The sequence below is a fragment of the Petaurus breviceps genome, unplaced genomic scaffold (assembly GCF_028583685.1).
Source record: "Petaurus breviceps papuanus isolate PSGF00001 unplaced genomic scaffold, PetGlider_PUasm1.0 186, whole genome shotgun sequence".
In the NCBI taxonomy this organism is placed as follows: domain Eukaryota; kingdom Metazoa; phylum Chordata; class Mammalia; order Diprotodontia; family Petauridae; genus Petaurus; species Petaurus breviceps.
The window spans coordinates 18,832,770-18,847,594 of record NW_027185798.1 but is presented as its reverse complement, the minus strand read 5'-3'; the positions used below and the strand labels follow the sequence as shown (position 1 = coordinate 18,847,594).

Here is a 14,825-nt window from a genome sequence, read left to right as displayed (position 1 = left end):
TTCCAAACGATCTAAATTGTATCTACATTATGGGCCACTTAAAAAAAAACTTATTAACTGTATGACCTTGGGAAAGTTGGTTATGTAATCTATGCAAAGGGGATACTACCTAACCTGCCTCAAGGCAGGGGATTGAACTAGATGTTTTCATGTTCCTTCCCACTCTGATCTACAATTCCAGAAGTATTATCTTTGCCCAATTTTTCAAATGGAATTGCGTCAATATCATATGGTTATACTCTACAGTTTAACAATCAGTTTTAGGAACTACAATCAATTTGCTAATTGTCCTTCCATTTGATGATGGCCTAAAACATTTTAAAGGGGTCATAATTTAACTTCAGCTTTAGATAAGTTACTCTAACAATTCAAACTTGTTCAGTTACATTCAGTGAAGCAACTCTAAATGCAATGTTACTGAATGTTAAAAAAAAAAAAATCAATGTCCCTTTAGTTACCAGAAACTGATCCTACATAAGCTATGAAATAGGCAACACAAGTGCTGGAATGCCATTCACATAGGGACACAGCTGGCCTACCCAACCAGCTCTATTAACACCTGGTGAAGAGGCAATTTTTTTTTTTTAAAGAGAGAGAATGAGGGGCGGCTAGGTAGTGCAGTGAGTAAGAGCGCCAGCCCCAGAGTCAGGAGACCTGGGATCGGTTCCAGCCTCAGATACTTAACACCCACACAAAAAAACTGGCCGTGTAACCTTGAGCAAGTTACTTAACCCCAACTGCTTTAAAAAAAAAAGAATGAGTATGACTGTGAGAGAGAGAGAGAGAGAGAGAGAGAGAGAGAGTTCTAACATCATTTGTGCGGCTTGGAACAAAGCATTTTAAACCTTTCAGATTACGGGTCTTTTGGATTCATGCAAAAACAATACTGCCATTAGTGTTTGGACCAGAGTCTTTATTTGAGAAGTATAAAGGATGGAGTCGCAATAATTTTTGGCATTTTTAATTTAGGTTTGTTTTATTTAAGTTTAATGTTAATTCCATGCTGTGTTTCAGTAAGAACAATACAGATTCTGTATCTGTGGCTCCAGTCAGATATCCAGTAGTACAAATTAGCTTCAAGTTACACATACTGAACGAAAGAGGTTGAGCGAGCGAAGGAGGGCAGGGAGTAAAGGGGGAGAAGGGGAAGAGGGAAAGAGAAAAACCAAAGAATTGAACACGCATGCAGGCTTTTCAATACCACCTTCAATGCTAACCTGCTGTGAGGGAAGGTCAAAGTCGGCAAGAATGAGCAGCCACGGATTGTTGGGCTGTTACCAGCACCATTTCAGCACAGTTTGGAAACACTTTTTACAGCAAAACCACTACAATAAACGTTCCAACGCAACCTGTAACTTCAAGCTAAACACCCAATTAATTTTAAACATTGGTATAAAATTCGGTTTAAACAATTATAAAAAGGAAAAATGCCACCACATGCGCCCTACAGTGCGATAAACCTCTCTCCTAGACTCTTGCTTCACCTAGAAGTCTAATGGCATTCCAATGTAATATCCATTTCTAATGGTTATCTTGCCACATCTGGCACGGAGACAATACAGTAATGCTGAAAAAGCCTCTATGCAGTCCTGTTAGTGTCTTAAAGAACCTAAAAGCTGGGACCAGTAAAATCCACAGAAATTCACTCTTGCCTTTAAGAACTTTGAAAACTGTTTTAAAAAAAAAAAAACCAACAGGGCAGGAACCTAAATTCTGAGACCAAATGTAAAAGTCAGATTTGGTGGTTCTCAGTGACAATGGGGAATTTTCGGGGGGAGGGATGGGGAGGAGTGGGGTGGTCAGAGATGGATTCTCTTGTTGGCTTTGATGTCTCTCACTGGTTTTCATCTTCCACATCCTGCAGCGCTTCTTTATTCTGTTCTTCACCTGTAAAAGAAAAAGGGTTAGCTCTTTCATCATGACTCAGGACACTAGAGGTGACAAGTACAGTCCAAGTATAAAGAAAGCTTATACTTGCTATTATTTTACTGCCCACTCATACAAAGGGGTTCTGTTTCAAGATAAACCAGTCTTAAACCCCCAGAAGACTCTATTGCAATAACCTAGAAGAATATCACACAGCATGAAAATCAGTGCAGAGTAGTCAACTTTTTCTTACTAAATAAATGAACTCTCAACATGGACAGCCAAGATAATGATCTCAGCATGATTTTCAAGCTTTCATGTTGAAAATCAAGCTTTCATGTTCTATCTCAGGACAAAATGTTCTTCCCTAATAACCTCACCCCCACCTTGAGCGTCAAGAAAAGGGATCATCTGTATTTATCAAGGCAGGTTTTCAAAGGAGCAGGGATATTTCACCCACTCAATCTCAGCAATGCTTCAAAACAGAGGCAACCTTGCAACAAGGACTCATGAGATTAGAATCAAGCTTATTATGGTGGTTGGTTTTTGTTATTTTTGAAATGGGACATTAATATTTTGTGTCTCATCAAGGCAGCCTCAAACTATCCTAATTTCACATTCCAAAATGGAACAGCATGCCAAAAATAAACCAGAACACTGAGGTTATTAGAGAAGGGCATTTGGACCAGGTTCTCTCATGCTGTTTTTCTTTAAAATAGTTATTAGCTTAGGGAGTTTTAACTGCACTAAGACATGCAAGAGAAAGCCAGCCTACTCACTGGAGGTCAACTACCTACTGATGAGCATTAAATAAGTCAGCCATAACAGAGAAGCAAGCATGCCAAGGAGATAGGACTTTCCATAGAATATGATTAAACAGGTGAAAGTTACATTCTTTCTCTTCTTTAATAAACCATTTACAGTCTTCTACAGTTACCTGAGTTGAATCTAAATAAAGGAAATCAATTAGCTAAAACTCCATCTCTTGACATAAGGCAGTTCAGACAACACAAGGAACCATGGAATTGGTCTTGACCATTCATGATTCACACATATTAAAATAGCAAACTAGAATGGATATGTGACATTCATACTGGAATCCTATGGGTATAGAGGCACCTTAGATAGATGTCTTCTGAAACCTGGATATAGTGAATCATGGCATCTCAACAAATGTTAACATGAAAATGGTAGTTACTAGGGTTGGTTGCTTTTGGTTTTTATTGGGAGGTGAGGGGGAACAGGACCCAGAGAATAAATGTTTTAATAAAGGTGATTTCCTGACAATACTATTTATTTTGAAGGTACAGAGACAAAAACCTAATTAACCACTTATTAATATAAAAGGAACTGTTGAATTTCTCAATTCTTGACAAAACCCATGTGCATCTAAACTTGGTAATAAATGATTCTAAAAAACTCATTCTACTTTTCTGATAGCAGAATATGGCTGAAATAGTTAATTATTCAAGGTCTTAGCAAGCTCTAGTTCACACATAAGCAACTGTGAGATTGGCCAAAAGATCAAATAACTTTATACCATCCTCATGTAAATCACACCCATCCAGAAAGTGGGCAGCCGTAGCAGGCAACAAATCACTGGAAAAATGTTTAGCCCTAGAATCAAGTCTAAGACACAAGCAGCCTATGAGCACCAAAATGATGATATGCAGGCATGATTAGTGAGGAAATGAGAACTCAAAAGCAGAAAAATTCACTGTGCTAGGATAATGACTTACAAAGTAGTTTTAGGAAAGAACAGTTGGATTTTCCTTTAGGAATCTAAATAGCAGGGAGAAAGGGGGGGAAAACAGGAATCATATGAAAGCAACATCACTTAGTGTGGAAAAACCCCAAAGCTGTGGGACAGAGCGGAAGACCATTTGAACTTGGGAGTCAAGAAAATGTCCAATTTTGGTCTTCCTGATGACTTGTATAAACTTGGCAAGATTATCTAACCTCTTACCCAGTTTCCCTTACTTGTAAAATGAGAATAGTAATAGTTGCAACTGACCTCAAATGCACTTTTCAAGAAAAAAATTTGCTCAATTTTCCCAGGGACAGAAGAATATAATTTCACAGGAACTGTGCAGGAAGAAGGAGCAGCTACTTAGCTAGCTATGGATTTTTATATGACATATACATCTAATCTACAGTTTAGAAAACTGAACTCAACATCGTGTTCTATAATTCTGAAAAGAACAGACTTTGTAAACCCAATGTAACTAAAAGACACAATGAGAGGGGCAAACCCATGAGTTACATGCATTTCATCACTTAAATCCTGTAAATACATGAGAACTTCATGGCAACAATCTCATTTATTATCTTTCACAAGTCTGTCAAAGGGTGAAAGAAAACAGAAAGACGTCTACAAGTAACACTAACCCTGTAAATAAAACTGTATTTTTAAGAAACTGTAAGGACCATACCAGAAGTACCGTTAAATTGATCAAGTTTTAATTCACAAAACCAAATTAATACAAGCTGGAAGATTACTCTTAAGCACAATTAGTGAATGGACCAACCTATCTAAAAATATTTCTTCTAATTGTTTCTTAAACTGCATTCTTATTTTCTACTATCTGCACACATTTCAGCACAACTGGGAAATTCACTTTCTTTTCCCCAACCTTTCTAGCTAAGCTGTCGGCCTCTCAATTTTGATTTTTCAACCTTCCTCTCAAATACTTGGTGACAAAGCTTTCACATGAAAATCAAACTTTCCACAAAATTGGCTCTAACACCTCACTAAAGACAGCCTGAACTGATCTTAGGAAGAATAAGGCTCACAGGGAAACAAACATATTTGGAAAAAGAAAGGGTACAAACAAGACTCTGCCATGTAAGCCAGTTCAGACCTGTAAAGGAGAAACTTCCTGGGTGCTTATCTTAACTCTGAGAAAAGAGAACCAGGATGCTCTGAAGGAGAGCTCACTATGATATCTGCCAGACAAGAGCTCAATGCAGTTACAGCTCAGATCTTAATCAATACTTAGTCAGACATCATAATAGATTAGGACTTTTCTACTAAGCTTTGGAACGTTCTGATTCGTTTCCAACCCCAACAAATCTACCTAATTAAATTCAATATTAAGTTTGCGGCATTCCCTTAACTTATGCTTTAATCAAACTGGTATTCAAAACAGAAACTTTCAAAATTAACACAGTCTGCTTGCTGCTGGCAAAGAGTAGCTTCTTCAAATAAGGCAGCATGAACAAGAGGCACAAACAGCACTTCAGGGCCTGGCATGTGAACCAGAACAGGCTCACTGGTCTCTCTCATTCCTTGGATCACCTGAGGACCCCATGCGGTGAGCATCCACCAGAGGACACATCCTCAGCAAACCATCACTATTTTCTCCTCCTTTCTCCAGGCTGCTATGATCATACCCACTAGTTGGAAAGTCAGCAGGCTGGTTTGGAGGTGACTGTCTCAGAGGAGGACAGGTTTAGAGCTAGAAAGCAGCTTAGTAACCATCTAGCCCAACTCTCTCTTTCTTATAAATAAGAAAACAGACTTTGAGAAGTTATCTAGCCAAGTACTGGGCAGCTAGACGGTACAGTAAATAGAGCGCTGGGCTTGGAATCAGGAAGACTCATCTTCATGTTCAGCATCAGACACTTACTGGCTGTGTGACTCCAGGCAGATCATTTCACCCTGCTTGCCTCAGTTTTCTCATCTGTAAAACGAGCTGGAGAAGGAAATGGCAAACCACCCCAGTATCTTTGCCCAAAAAATCACAAAGGGGGCCACAAAGAGTGGGACATGACTGAAACCACTGAACAACAACAAAGTTATTAGAGATGGTTTGTTAACTAAGGTTTTACAGACTCCAAATTCAGCCTTTTCTCCATGTTATACTGGGGCTCCCTTCTCTATCCACAGTGTTGGTACCTCCAACGATATCAAGGTTAATGATTTAAAAGCTACTTTTAGGGGTGGCTAGGTGGTGCAGTGAATGAGCCCTGGAGTCAGGAGTCAGTTCAAATCTGGCCTCAGATACTTGACACACTTACTAGCCGTGTGACCTTGGGCAAGTCAGTTAACCCCAATTTCCCTCCCCCCCCAAAAAAAAAATCCACACACACAAAAAAAGCTACTTTAAAGTTATTTACATTTTTTTCTCTTTGTGGACATGAATCTCAATCTCACTAATGATAATTCAAGTGGAAAATCATTTAATCTAGCCTACATTTGACAGAGAAAGAAATTTCAGCCCAGAAAGACAAAGAGCATTGTTCTAGTTCACTGAGCTGGAGCTTGAGGTCACCCCTGCCCTGCCCCACCCCAAGCACACTGATGCCCAACTCTCGAGGGGTTTCATGTGCCAGAGTGTGCTCCTCTCACTCTAGCTGCCGGTACCTCAAGGCCAACAGAGGATTACAGTCTAATACAAACATGGCAGCTGGAACAACAACAGGAAGCCACTGCCCTTGGTCCTGGCCTGGCCAAGGCTTTTGGTCATTATGCTGGTGTTTTCCCTACTAGACTATTGTGGCTCATTCATCTGAAGCTTTCACTGACGGTCACTCAGAAACACTTCAGATTGGTGCAAACTACCTGGAGAAATCTCAATGGAGCTCCACAGCTGTATAAGCAACATGACTGATGATGGACCAAGTCAGGTCTGGGCCTTCAGGAATGTCACCAGCCCCTACTGAAACCTTCAATACAAATAAAGCAGCAGCCTAACCTTAGAGACAATATTCACACAGTCCTTCCTTCTCTTGTTTTCCAGTCTCTGACTTTCAAAAGCATGTACATTAAACAAAGTTTACTTAAGCAGAACATTTAAAAATGACTCTGCTACTATTAACTTTTATGCAGGAAGTAGAACCTAACTTTTTACTCTAAGTGTTAACTGGAATGAGAGATGGCTATAGACCAAGTGAAATGGGCACTCTTTCAGTGTTTTCCCTAAAGAGGCACTATATTTTTTAAAATTTCTACATTAAAGTTACAGTGTCTAGGATTGTGGCTTAATACTTGTAAGACATCTCTCAAGATATACACATAGACGTCGTCAGTTTCAGTAGTTAAAAGTGAAAATTCTAACCTTAAAATATTGAGAAGTGATAGATTCAGGGTGAAGACTGAGACAGTTTTTGAGCCTGGCCAATGGGGAAACTTTGACTGTTAACTATGCACACTTTGGGGAGGGGCAGTTGGGTTACTTGTTTCTTGTTTCAATCAATTACAGAGGATGAGTGTTAAGAGAAAAAGAGATTTTCATTCATGAATTAAAAAAATAGAGAATACTTGCCATCACCCTGCATATCTGAAGTCCATAGTGTCAGGTTATCACGTAACAACTGCATGATAAGTGTCGAGTCCTTATAGCTTTCTTCACTCAGCGTGTCCAGTTCTGCGATTGCATCATCAAAAGCTGCTTTTGCCAACCTGCAGGAATTCAGATGACATTTTAAGTGCCACATAAGAACAACTCTTAGTTTCCCAGTTCCACAGAATTAGACATCACTATGTCTGATCGAGCCCCAACTTTTTTTTCCCTATCACTAGTTTGTGCCCTAGTGTTGGCCGGGTGATTAGTTCCAGCAAAAATTTTATCTATCCCAAACAATGCAGGAGGGAAAGGGGGACGGGGCGGTCTGTCTTAAAAAGGCCAATTCAGAAGAACATTTCCAAATGCCCCTCCCCATTTAGCCTATTAATAAACATTAAGCTTCCAGGAAGTGTGGCTTCACACATCACTCAAATAGGCAGTTTTCAGCAGCTGTTAAAAGTCAAAACCAAAAGAAATTCATTCTCTGATAGATTGAAGATTTTTTTTTTACTTTCCTAATTCCTCTATGGAATTAAGCTGATTTTGGAAGAAGGTGGTTTATAAAATCATTAGCAAGTTCATACTCAAAAATACCCCAGATCATTAAGGTCTGCCAGAGTCAAGGATAACCCAACATCAACACATCCAAAATAGTGAAGCCTCAGACTAAGACTGCAGGGGATGACTACACGTTAATAAATATGCAGGTCAAATTTCCTTCCAAATCTCTGAAAAAACATCTTAAATGTCACAAAGTGCTTCCATTATCTCTCCTGATTTTCCTCAACATCCGTGTGCTGGAACTAGTCTACTTACTTCAAAGAGCTGATATCTACTCCAAAAAGGAGGATACTTTGAAATTCACAACAGAACTTAACCTATACTAAGGCTAAAGGGAAATTTAAATCAATCATCAAAATGTATAAATATGAGCTACTCATCACAATTTACAAGATAAGAATATATTAGAATATCAAATGGAACTGATAGCTACCTACAGTTTATATCATTAATACCCCCCACCCCAATCAATGGAGAACCAGAGTTCTGTTCCACTTCTACTAAACTCTACTGGTCACTCAGAATGTTTTTAGATTGGTTAAACTCTTAAGAAAAATAAGTCTAGGAGCAGCTAGGTGGCGCAGTGAGTAAAGCACCAGCCCCAGAGGACCCAAGTTTAGTTCCGGCCTCAGACACTTAACACCCACACCCACACACACAAAATCTTGGGCAAGTTACTTAAGCCCAATTGCCCTACAAAAGGCAAAAAAAAAAAAAATAGTCTACCCTAAAATAGCAAAAAGTATGACTAACTATGACATACTTCCTACCAAAAAATAAGACCCTAAATTAATCCCAATTTTTGTTTACAGCTGTGTAGTGGGAATGCAAATTTGGAAGATCTTCCCTGCCCCTAGGCTAAAGTGCACCTGGAGCCTGGGGTGGGAGGCTTGTTTTTCAGGAGATACTTTTTGATTGGCCAGTGGGTCCAAAAGGTTGTTACATTCTCTGAGCCAGGAGAAGGCTATATAAGCCCTGATGTGTAGCTTTGTTTTGGGACTCACTTTGAGAGGTGTTCTGTGATTTGATCTGAATTATGGGAAGCCGTTGTTGAGAGTCCCCCGGCTTTGAAAAACCCAGATGTGGAAACCCAGATGTTGACTGGGTATGGATGTAATGGTTGGACAGTTTGGAAATCTGTCTACTTGATCTGTTTCTGTCTTGATAATTCTGTCTGTATATTTTGAAGTTGGGTTTTTGAAGTTGAAGTTTTTCCCCTGAATAAGGTAAACGATATATGTCTGACTGATTAAAGTAAGCTTGTTAACCCATTTTGAGTTGCTTTCCTTTGACAAAGCAGATCCAAGAACCTGTATGGGCAGCAATTGACGTGCTTGGGGTGCTTGCTGCTACAAGCTGGTAAATACTGGGCTTTCAGGGCGGCTAGGTGGCGCAGTGAGTAAAGCACCCGCCCCGAGTCAAGAGGACCTGGGTTCAGTTCCAGCCTCAGACACTTAACACTCACACAAAAAAAACTAGCCGTGCAACCTTGGGCAATTTACTTAACCCCAACTGCCCTCCAAAAGGCAAAAAATAAATGAATAAATAAATAAATGCTGGGCTTTCAAACAGAAAGTAATTAGTTATACCTACTTTATGATTATGGTATTTGCCTCAATACTGAAGTGTAAAAATGTATTTTATCCTAATGATGCTGCATTTAGAATAATTTAGGTCCTCAACCCCATCTAACAGGGGTCATTTAAATTAAGTATAAAAACAGGGCTCTTTACCAGGTGATCCAACAGCATGGGCCATAGGGAAATATTAGAGTGAGGATGAAGCAAAAATAAAAATGAATTCCTATTGCCATCAGATAACTGATTTTTGCTTTTCTTCTCAAAATGGTTGACTTACCTGCAGGCACGGTCAGGGGAATTAAGAATTTCATAGTAGAATACGGAAAAGTTGAGAGCAAGACCTAAGCGGATGGGGTGCGTTGGCGGAAGTTCTGTCATTGCGATATCACTAGCAGCTTTATAAGCCACCAGGCTATTCTCTGCAGCCTCCTTCCTGTCATTTCCTGTGGCAAATTCAGCCAGATACCTGTGGTAGTCCCCTTTCCTGGAGTAGGGAAGGGGGGAAAAACATTTAAAGATATTATTTTCAGGTTGTCCCTAGGATCTGCACATAATAACAAAAACTACAAAAATACAACCACATACTACATATGTAAAGATTACATGTATATGCATTTTCCCTAATATTCAGGCTTAGTTTATCAAACAATATAAAAGCTTCTAGAGTCAGACCTGATTACCTGATTAATTCATCTACTGCTAACTACTCCCCACTTAGATACCACCCAAACTTTCAACAAAAGCCTTTGAGTTCAACTACTCCAAAATCATATAAACCCTCAAACTGACTCCTCACTTAACAATAGTCCCTAAAGATGAAAATACTATTTCCCCAAGTCCTCTGAGAGGTGGAGAAAGGGCCTATGAGTGATCGGGTAGGATTTCTATGACATATGTAATCAATAATTAGCAATGCTTTGGTACAGACAAGATGACAAATATAGAAAAGAAGAGAAACAGGACCTATTTTTGTTATCTCAACAACCGCTTCCAATCATCTGAAACACAAGAATCCACTGCACGAAAAGTGCTCCCTCCTTGTAATTTATCATTTGGTATCATGTTCACAGCTGAATGCTTATTTAGAAGTCACTTCTCCCACTTAATCTTTCCATAGTTACAAGAATATTCTTAAATATGAAGCCTTGATAGGAAGTCATGTTCTAAGAAGAATGCCAACTTTTAATCGGACATTTCCCTAGAAGTAAGGAACCTACATTTTATAATAGAAAACCTTGGACTCGCCAGTGTTTGCTGCTGGAATGAGGTGTTTGTCCAGTACGTCCAGAATGTCACAACAGATTAATTTTAGTTCAGTCTCAACCTGGAAAATCAAACAGGAGGCTTAAGACTCATAAATTCAACAACACATAAGTAACTCACCTCAAACTTTAATTTATGGGAATGAGAGCCTGCTGTTAAATTGATACCACTGGTGCATTTCTCCCATTTATCTCTAATATGCTCCCCTGCCCACACACACAAATTAAACATTCCAGGACAGAGGGTCACTAAGATCAAGGCATCTTTTCCCTTTTGCTATACATTTGGTTAAGAACCAAAGTAGGTATCAGGGTTGATCCTGTTGTACACAAATAGTGAAAAAACCCACATCTCAATTTTTAAACTATCAAAACCCAGACTTAGTAAAGTGAAGAATAACAACACTAGATAATCCTAAAAGAGGGATAGGAAACAGTGATGATGTGAACACAGAACACTGATGGAGAAACATTCAAAACAGGGTCTTGGAAAATTTGTTAAATTAGTTCAATTCCTGAAGGTTATTTCTCACTGAGATCTACCTTTATGTATAATGTAGTATTCCTACTATAATATGGCTAGATTGTTTAAAAAAAAAATGGATTCCATTTGAAAAAACCTAGAAAACATTAAAATAAATTTTGGTTTATTGCTCATTGCTATGAGCCCAGTCCAGGCCTTCATCATATCATGTCCACCTTACTGTAGGCTCCCCATCCAGTTTGACTCCCCCCTTTGCAATCAATCCGTACCACACCCCACCAGCAGATTGCCATTCCTGAAGCAGCACATCCCCAATTTGATTTGAGTCCATACTCTGCCAATCTAACACTAACAGTGAATCGGGTCCTGTCCTCCCCCTCCCAAAAATCAGGTAAAAGGCTCAACCCCTCTTTCAAGGGACAAAGAAGCAACAAGGAAGCTCACCATTTGCCGATATTCCCGAATCATTTTTAGTTTGTCTTCTCCTCCCTTGTTTTCTTCTTTCTGTTCAATGCTGCTGATTATCCGCCAGGATGCTCTTCTGGCTCCAATCACATTCTTATATGCAACTGACAGTAGGTTTCTTTCTTCAACTGTCAACTCCACATCCATTCCTGCTACTTTCTTCATTGATTCCACCATCTCTGTAAAGTAACAGGAAAATGGAAATGTCAAATCTTATACTCTAAGATGCTGAAACTTTAATTAGTACATCCCTTCTCATTTATCCACTTACCAGACCAAGTGGATAAACAGCCTAACAAAAACCACAGTAGCACAGCTTTTAGACCTCAGAATCTCCTCCACGTTTAGGATTCTTTCCACTACTTCAGGAGATCACCAAAATCAAGGAAAGCGAACACAAGAAAACTCTCAAATGTGACAATAGTTTAAATACTCTATTTATATACACACACCCCAAAATATCTGTAGTAGCACTTTTGTAAAAGCAAAGAATTGGAAATAAAGTGGATGTCCATCAACTGGGGACTGGTTAAACAAATTGTAACACATGAATGTAATGTGCTGTAAAGAAATGATGTGTATGATGACTACAGAGAAGCAAGGAAAGAACAATATGAACTAATGCTGAGCCAAGAAAACAATATATTTAATGAAAACAACTCAAAGAAACACACACACATGAATATGCAAAATTATAAAGAACAAGCATGGCTCCAAATAAAAGATGTGAGGAAGATGCTCCCACCCCACTTTGGCAGAGATGGGAGGGTCCACTGGTTTTGCACACTGCACTTGTTTTTAGACTCTTACAATGTATTAATTGGCTTTACTCATTTTTTTCCTCTTTCTTTTGGTCTTTTAAAAAAAATACTGTTTATTATATGACATAACTTTCTGGAAGGGGAGAAGGTGAGGTAAATTACGAGGGGAAAATTTATGAGGATAAAAAAAGACATCACTAAAAACTTACTTTCTAAGTGTAAAACTTTATTCTTTATAAGAATAAGCACAGGGGCGGCTAGATGACACAGTAAGTAGAGCACCAGCCCAGGAGTCAGGAGGACCTGAGTCCAAATCTGACCTCAGACACTTAACACTTATTAGCCGTGTGACCTTGAGCAAGTCACTTAACCCCAATTGCCCTTCCAAAAAAAAAAGGCAAAAATATGTATGAAGAATAAGCACAGCTCAAAAAAAGAGATCTATAAGAAGACACATCTCCCCACTACATCCCTTTGCAGAGGCAAGGAAGTCCACAAATGGTGTATATTGCATGTTATTTTCAGACTTTTTCAATGTAATGATCACTTATGCTGGTTCACCACCACCCCTTTTTTTGTCTTTAAAAAATACTACTTATTATTTGGGATGGGTTTTGGGGAAGAGGAGGAATGATAAGAGCAGTTATGATGATGCCCAAAAAAAGTCAATAAGAACCTTTTTAAAAATTTAATTCCATATCCACTACAAATACACAACAATTAGGTCTGATTTTGAGATATAAAAGCAAATTAAATAACATAAGTCAACATCTGCAAATTTTTAAGTAAACCTGGCAGAAACTTGTATCTAAAACAAAGACTTCAAACTGCTTTTATTGTAAGTACTATATTTTTAAAATCCAATAGCATGTCCTTGAAAAAATACAAAATTTTTTATAAAACATGAAAACATTCAAAATTTCTAGTAACTAAAGAAATGCCCACTAAAATCCCTTATACTAGACCAACGTCCATCAAAAATTCACAAATATCTAGAGGTCAAAAGTTGATACCGGGAAGGATAGAATAAAGCAAGTACACTATTAACATGCCTCGACAATTATTGAATAATCTAACCTCTTTGGAAACGAAGGTTTCCAAAAATGGCCAAATCCTTTGAACTAGCAGACTATAATGAGAAAAGGTCCCTGAAAGGAAAATGGGATCTGTCCAAAAATATTCATAGCACTATTATCTGTAATGGCAAGATACACATACTGACAATTGTGTAGCTAAATAGCAACAAACCCATAACACAGTAAAAACAGAAGGTAATAAAAACAAAGCCAATCTATGTACAGTAGTACTGTGTTAAAGTCAAATACATCTTCACATAGGTGAGAATTTACAATGCAAGGTCTTTTCATTAATGTATCTTAGTATTATGGATGGTCAATGAAAAGGTTAAATAAAACAATTTTCTGAAGCCAGAAAGCACACATTCTGCACATATTTTCTACTTTCAAACAAAAGAACCATTTCCTCAAACTACTAACCTAAAAAACTAATAAGCACCTAGAAGCAGAACATAAAACGACTGATTGACTACAATACCCAGGGAAACCATAATCATCATGAAAAAAGGTTTCAATGGTGACATTTGATTCCCTAAACTCTCCTCTGCTGTTAAAAATAATTTTGGCAGCGATTAAGTATTAAGTCAACAGAATATAGAGTGGAAATATAACTATGGATATGGGTCCCCGGTTCCTATGCCCTTTTCCAAATGACAAGCTTTTTGGTTGCTTTTTTTTTTTTAAAAGAAAAATGTTAACAGAAAAAAAAAACAAAAATATACAAACCAATGAGCTTAACACTTCATTTTTCCATGTTTCTTTAAAAAGGTTATTTCAGTAGCTTATTTTCAACATTAACAAGTTAGCTGTTCCTAGATAAGGAATTTTATTTTCAAGCCTGAAGTCTGTCACTGGCCATAATGAAAGTCTTTTTGGTTACCTTGTAAATAAGCTCCTTACCTTCTTATAGATTAGAATCTGCCACAATACAACTGTCACTTTTCATGTATAAATCATAAATTATTTTCGGTTTACACAAAAGCTTAAGTAGTTTCCATTTCTTGCCACTAGATGGCAAGCAAAGGAAGAAATAAAAATAAAATAAGGCGACCAGACCACTACAATCACCTAAGTGCAGACAAATTAAGGCCTCTAAATACAAAGTAAAAATAGTCCCATTTTCAGGAAAATACATTAATACCATTAAATATAAACCCTTTAGGCAAAATGTCACTATATGGTATTTCTGGGAAATGTCAGTACATGTCAAATAATCAGGGCCCTGGTTTTCTCTCATCTGCAAAAAAAAAAAGGTAGAGGATAGACTCATCAGATGATGGCTAAGTTCCCACACAACTCTATCTAGAATTCTAGATCAATGATCCTGACTCTTCATCCAATCTTCCTTCTAGAAATCGGTCATGCATAGGAGCATCTAAAATAACATCAGGCAAGCCTAGGAGGTGAACAGCTCATCTCTGGGTCACAGAAGTCACTCACTTAGATGGAAGAACAAGGTCCAAATGACTCAAGACCCCTATG

General features: G+C 38.2%; 1 protein-coding gene across 2 annotated transcripts in view; it reads right to left on the bottom strand.

Annotated features, from left to right (window-relative positions):
• Window positions 1-948: 948 nt before the first annotated feature.
• YWHAE (tyrosine 3-monooxygenase/tryptophan 5-monooxygenase activation protein epsilon) overlaps window positions 949-14,825 on the bottom strand; it is a 40,219-nt gene continuing 26,342 nt past the window's right edge. The window contains exons 2-7 of one of the 2 annotated variants that reach the window (XM_069089697.1): window positions 11,486-11,685; window positions 10,513-10,619; window positions 9,573-9,779; window positions 7,134-7,270; window positions 3,606-3,648; window positions 949-1,887 (exon numbers count right to left, since the gene is read on the bottom strand). In XM_069089697.1, coding sequence (XP_068945798.1) covers window positions 3,641-3,648; window positions 7,134-7,270; window positions 9,573-9,779; window positions 10,513-10,619; window positions 11,486-11,685 — 659 coding nt within the window. In that variant the 3' untranslated portion in view covers window positions 949-1,887; window positions 3,606-3,640. The remainder of the gene's footprint in view (window positions 1,888-3,605; window positions 3,649-7,133; window positions 7,271-9,572; window positions 9,780-10,512; window positions 10,620-11,485; window positions 11,686-14,825) is intronic. The other variant, XM_069089696.1, reaches the window with a different exon arrangement.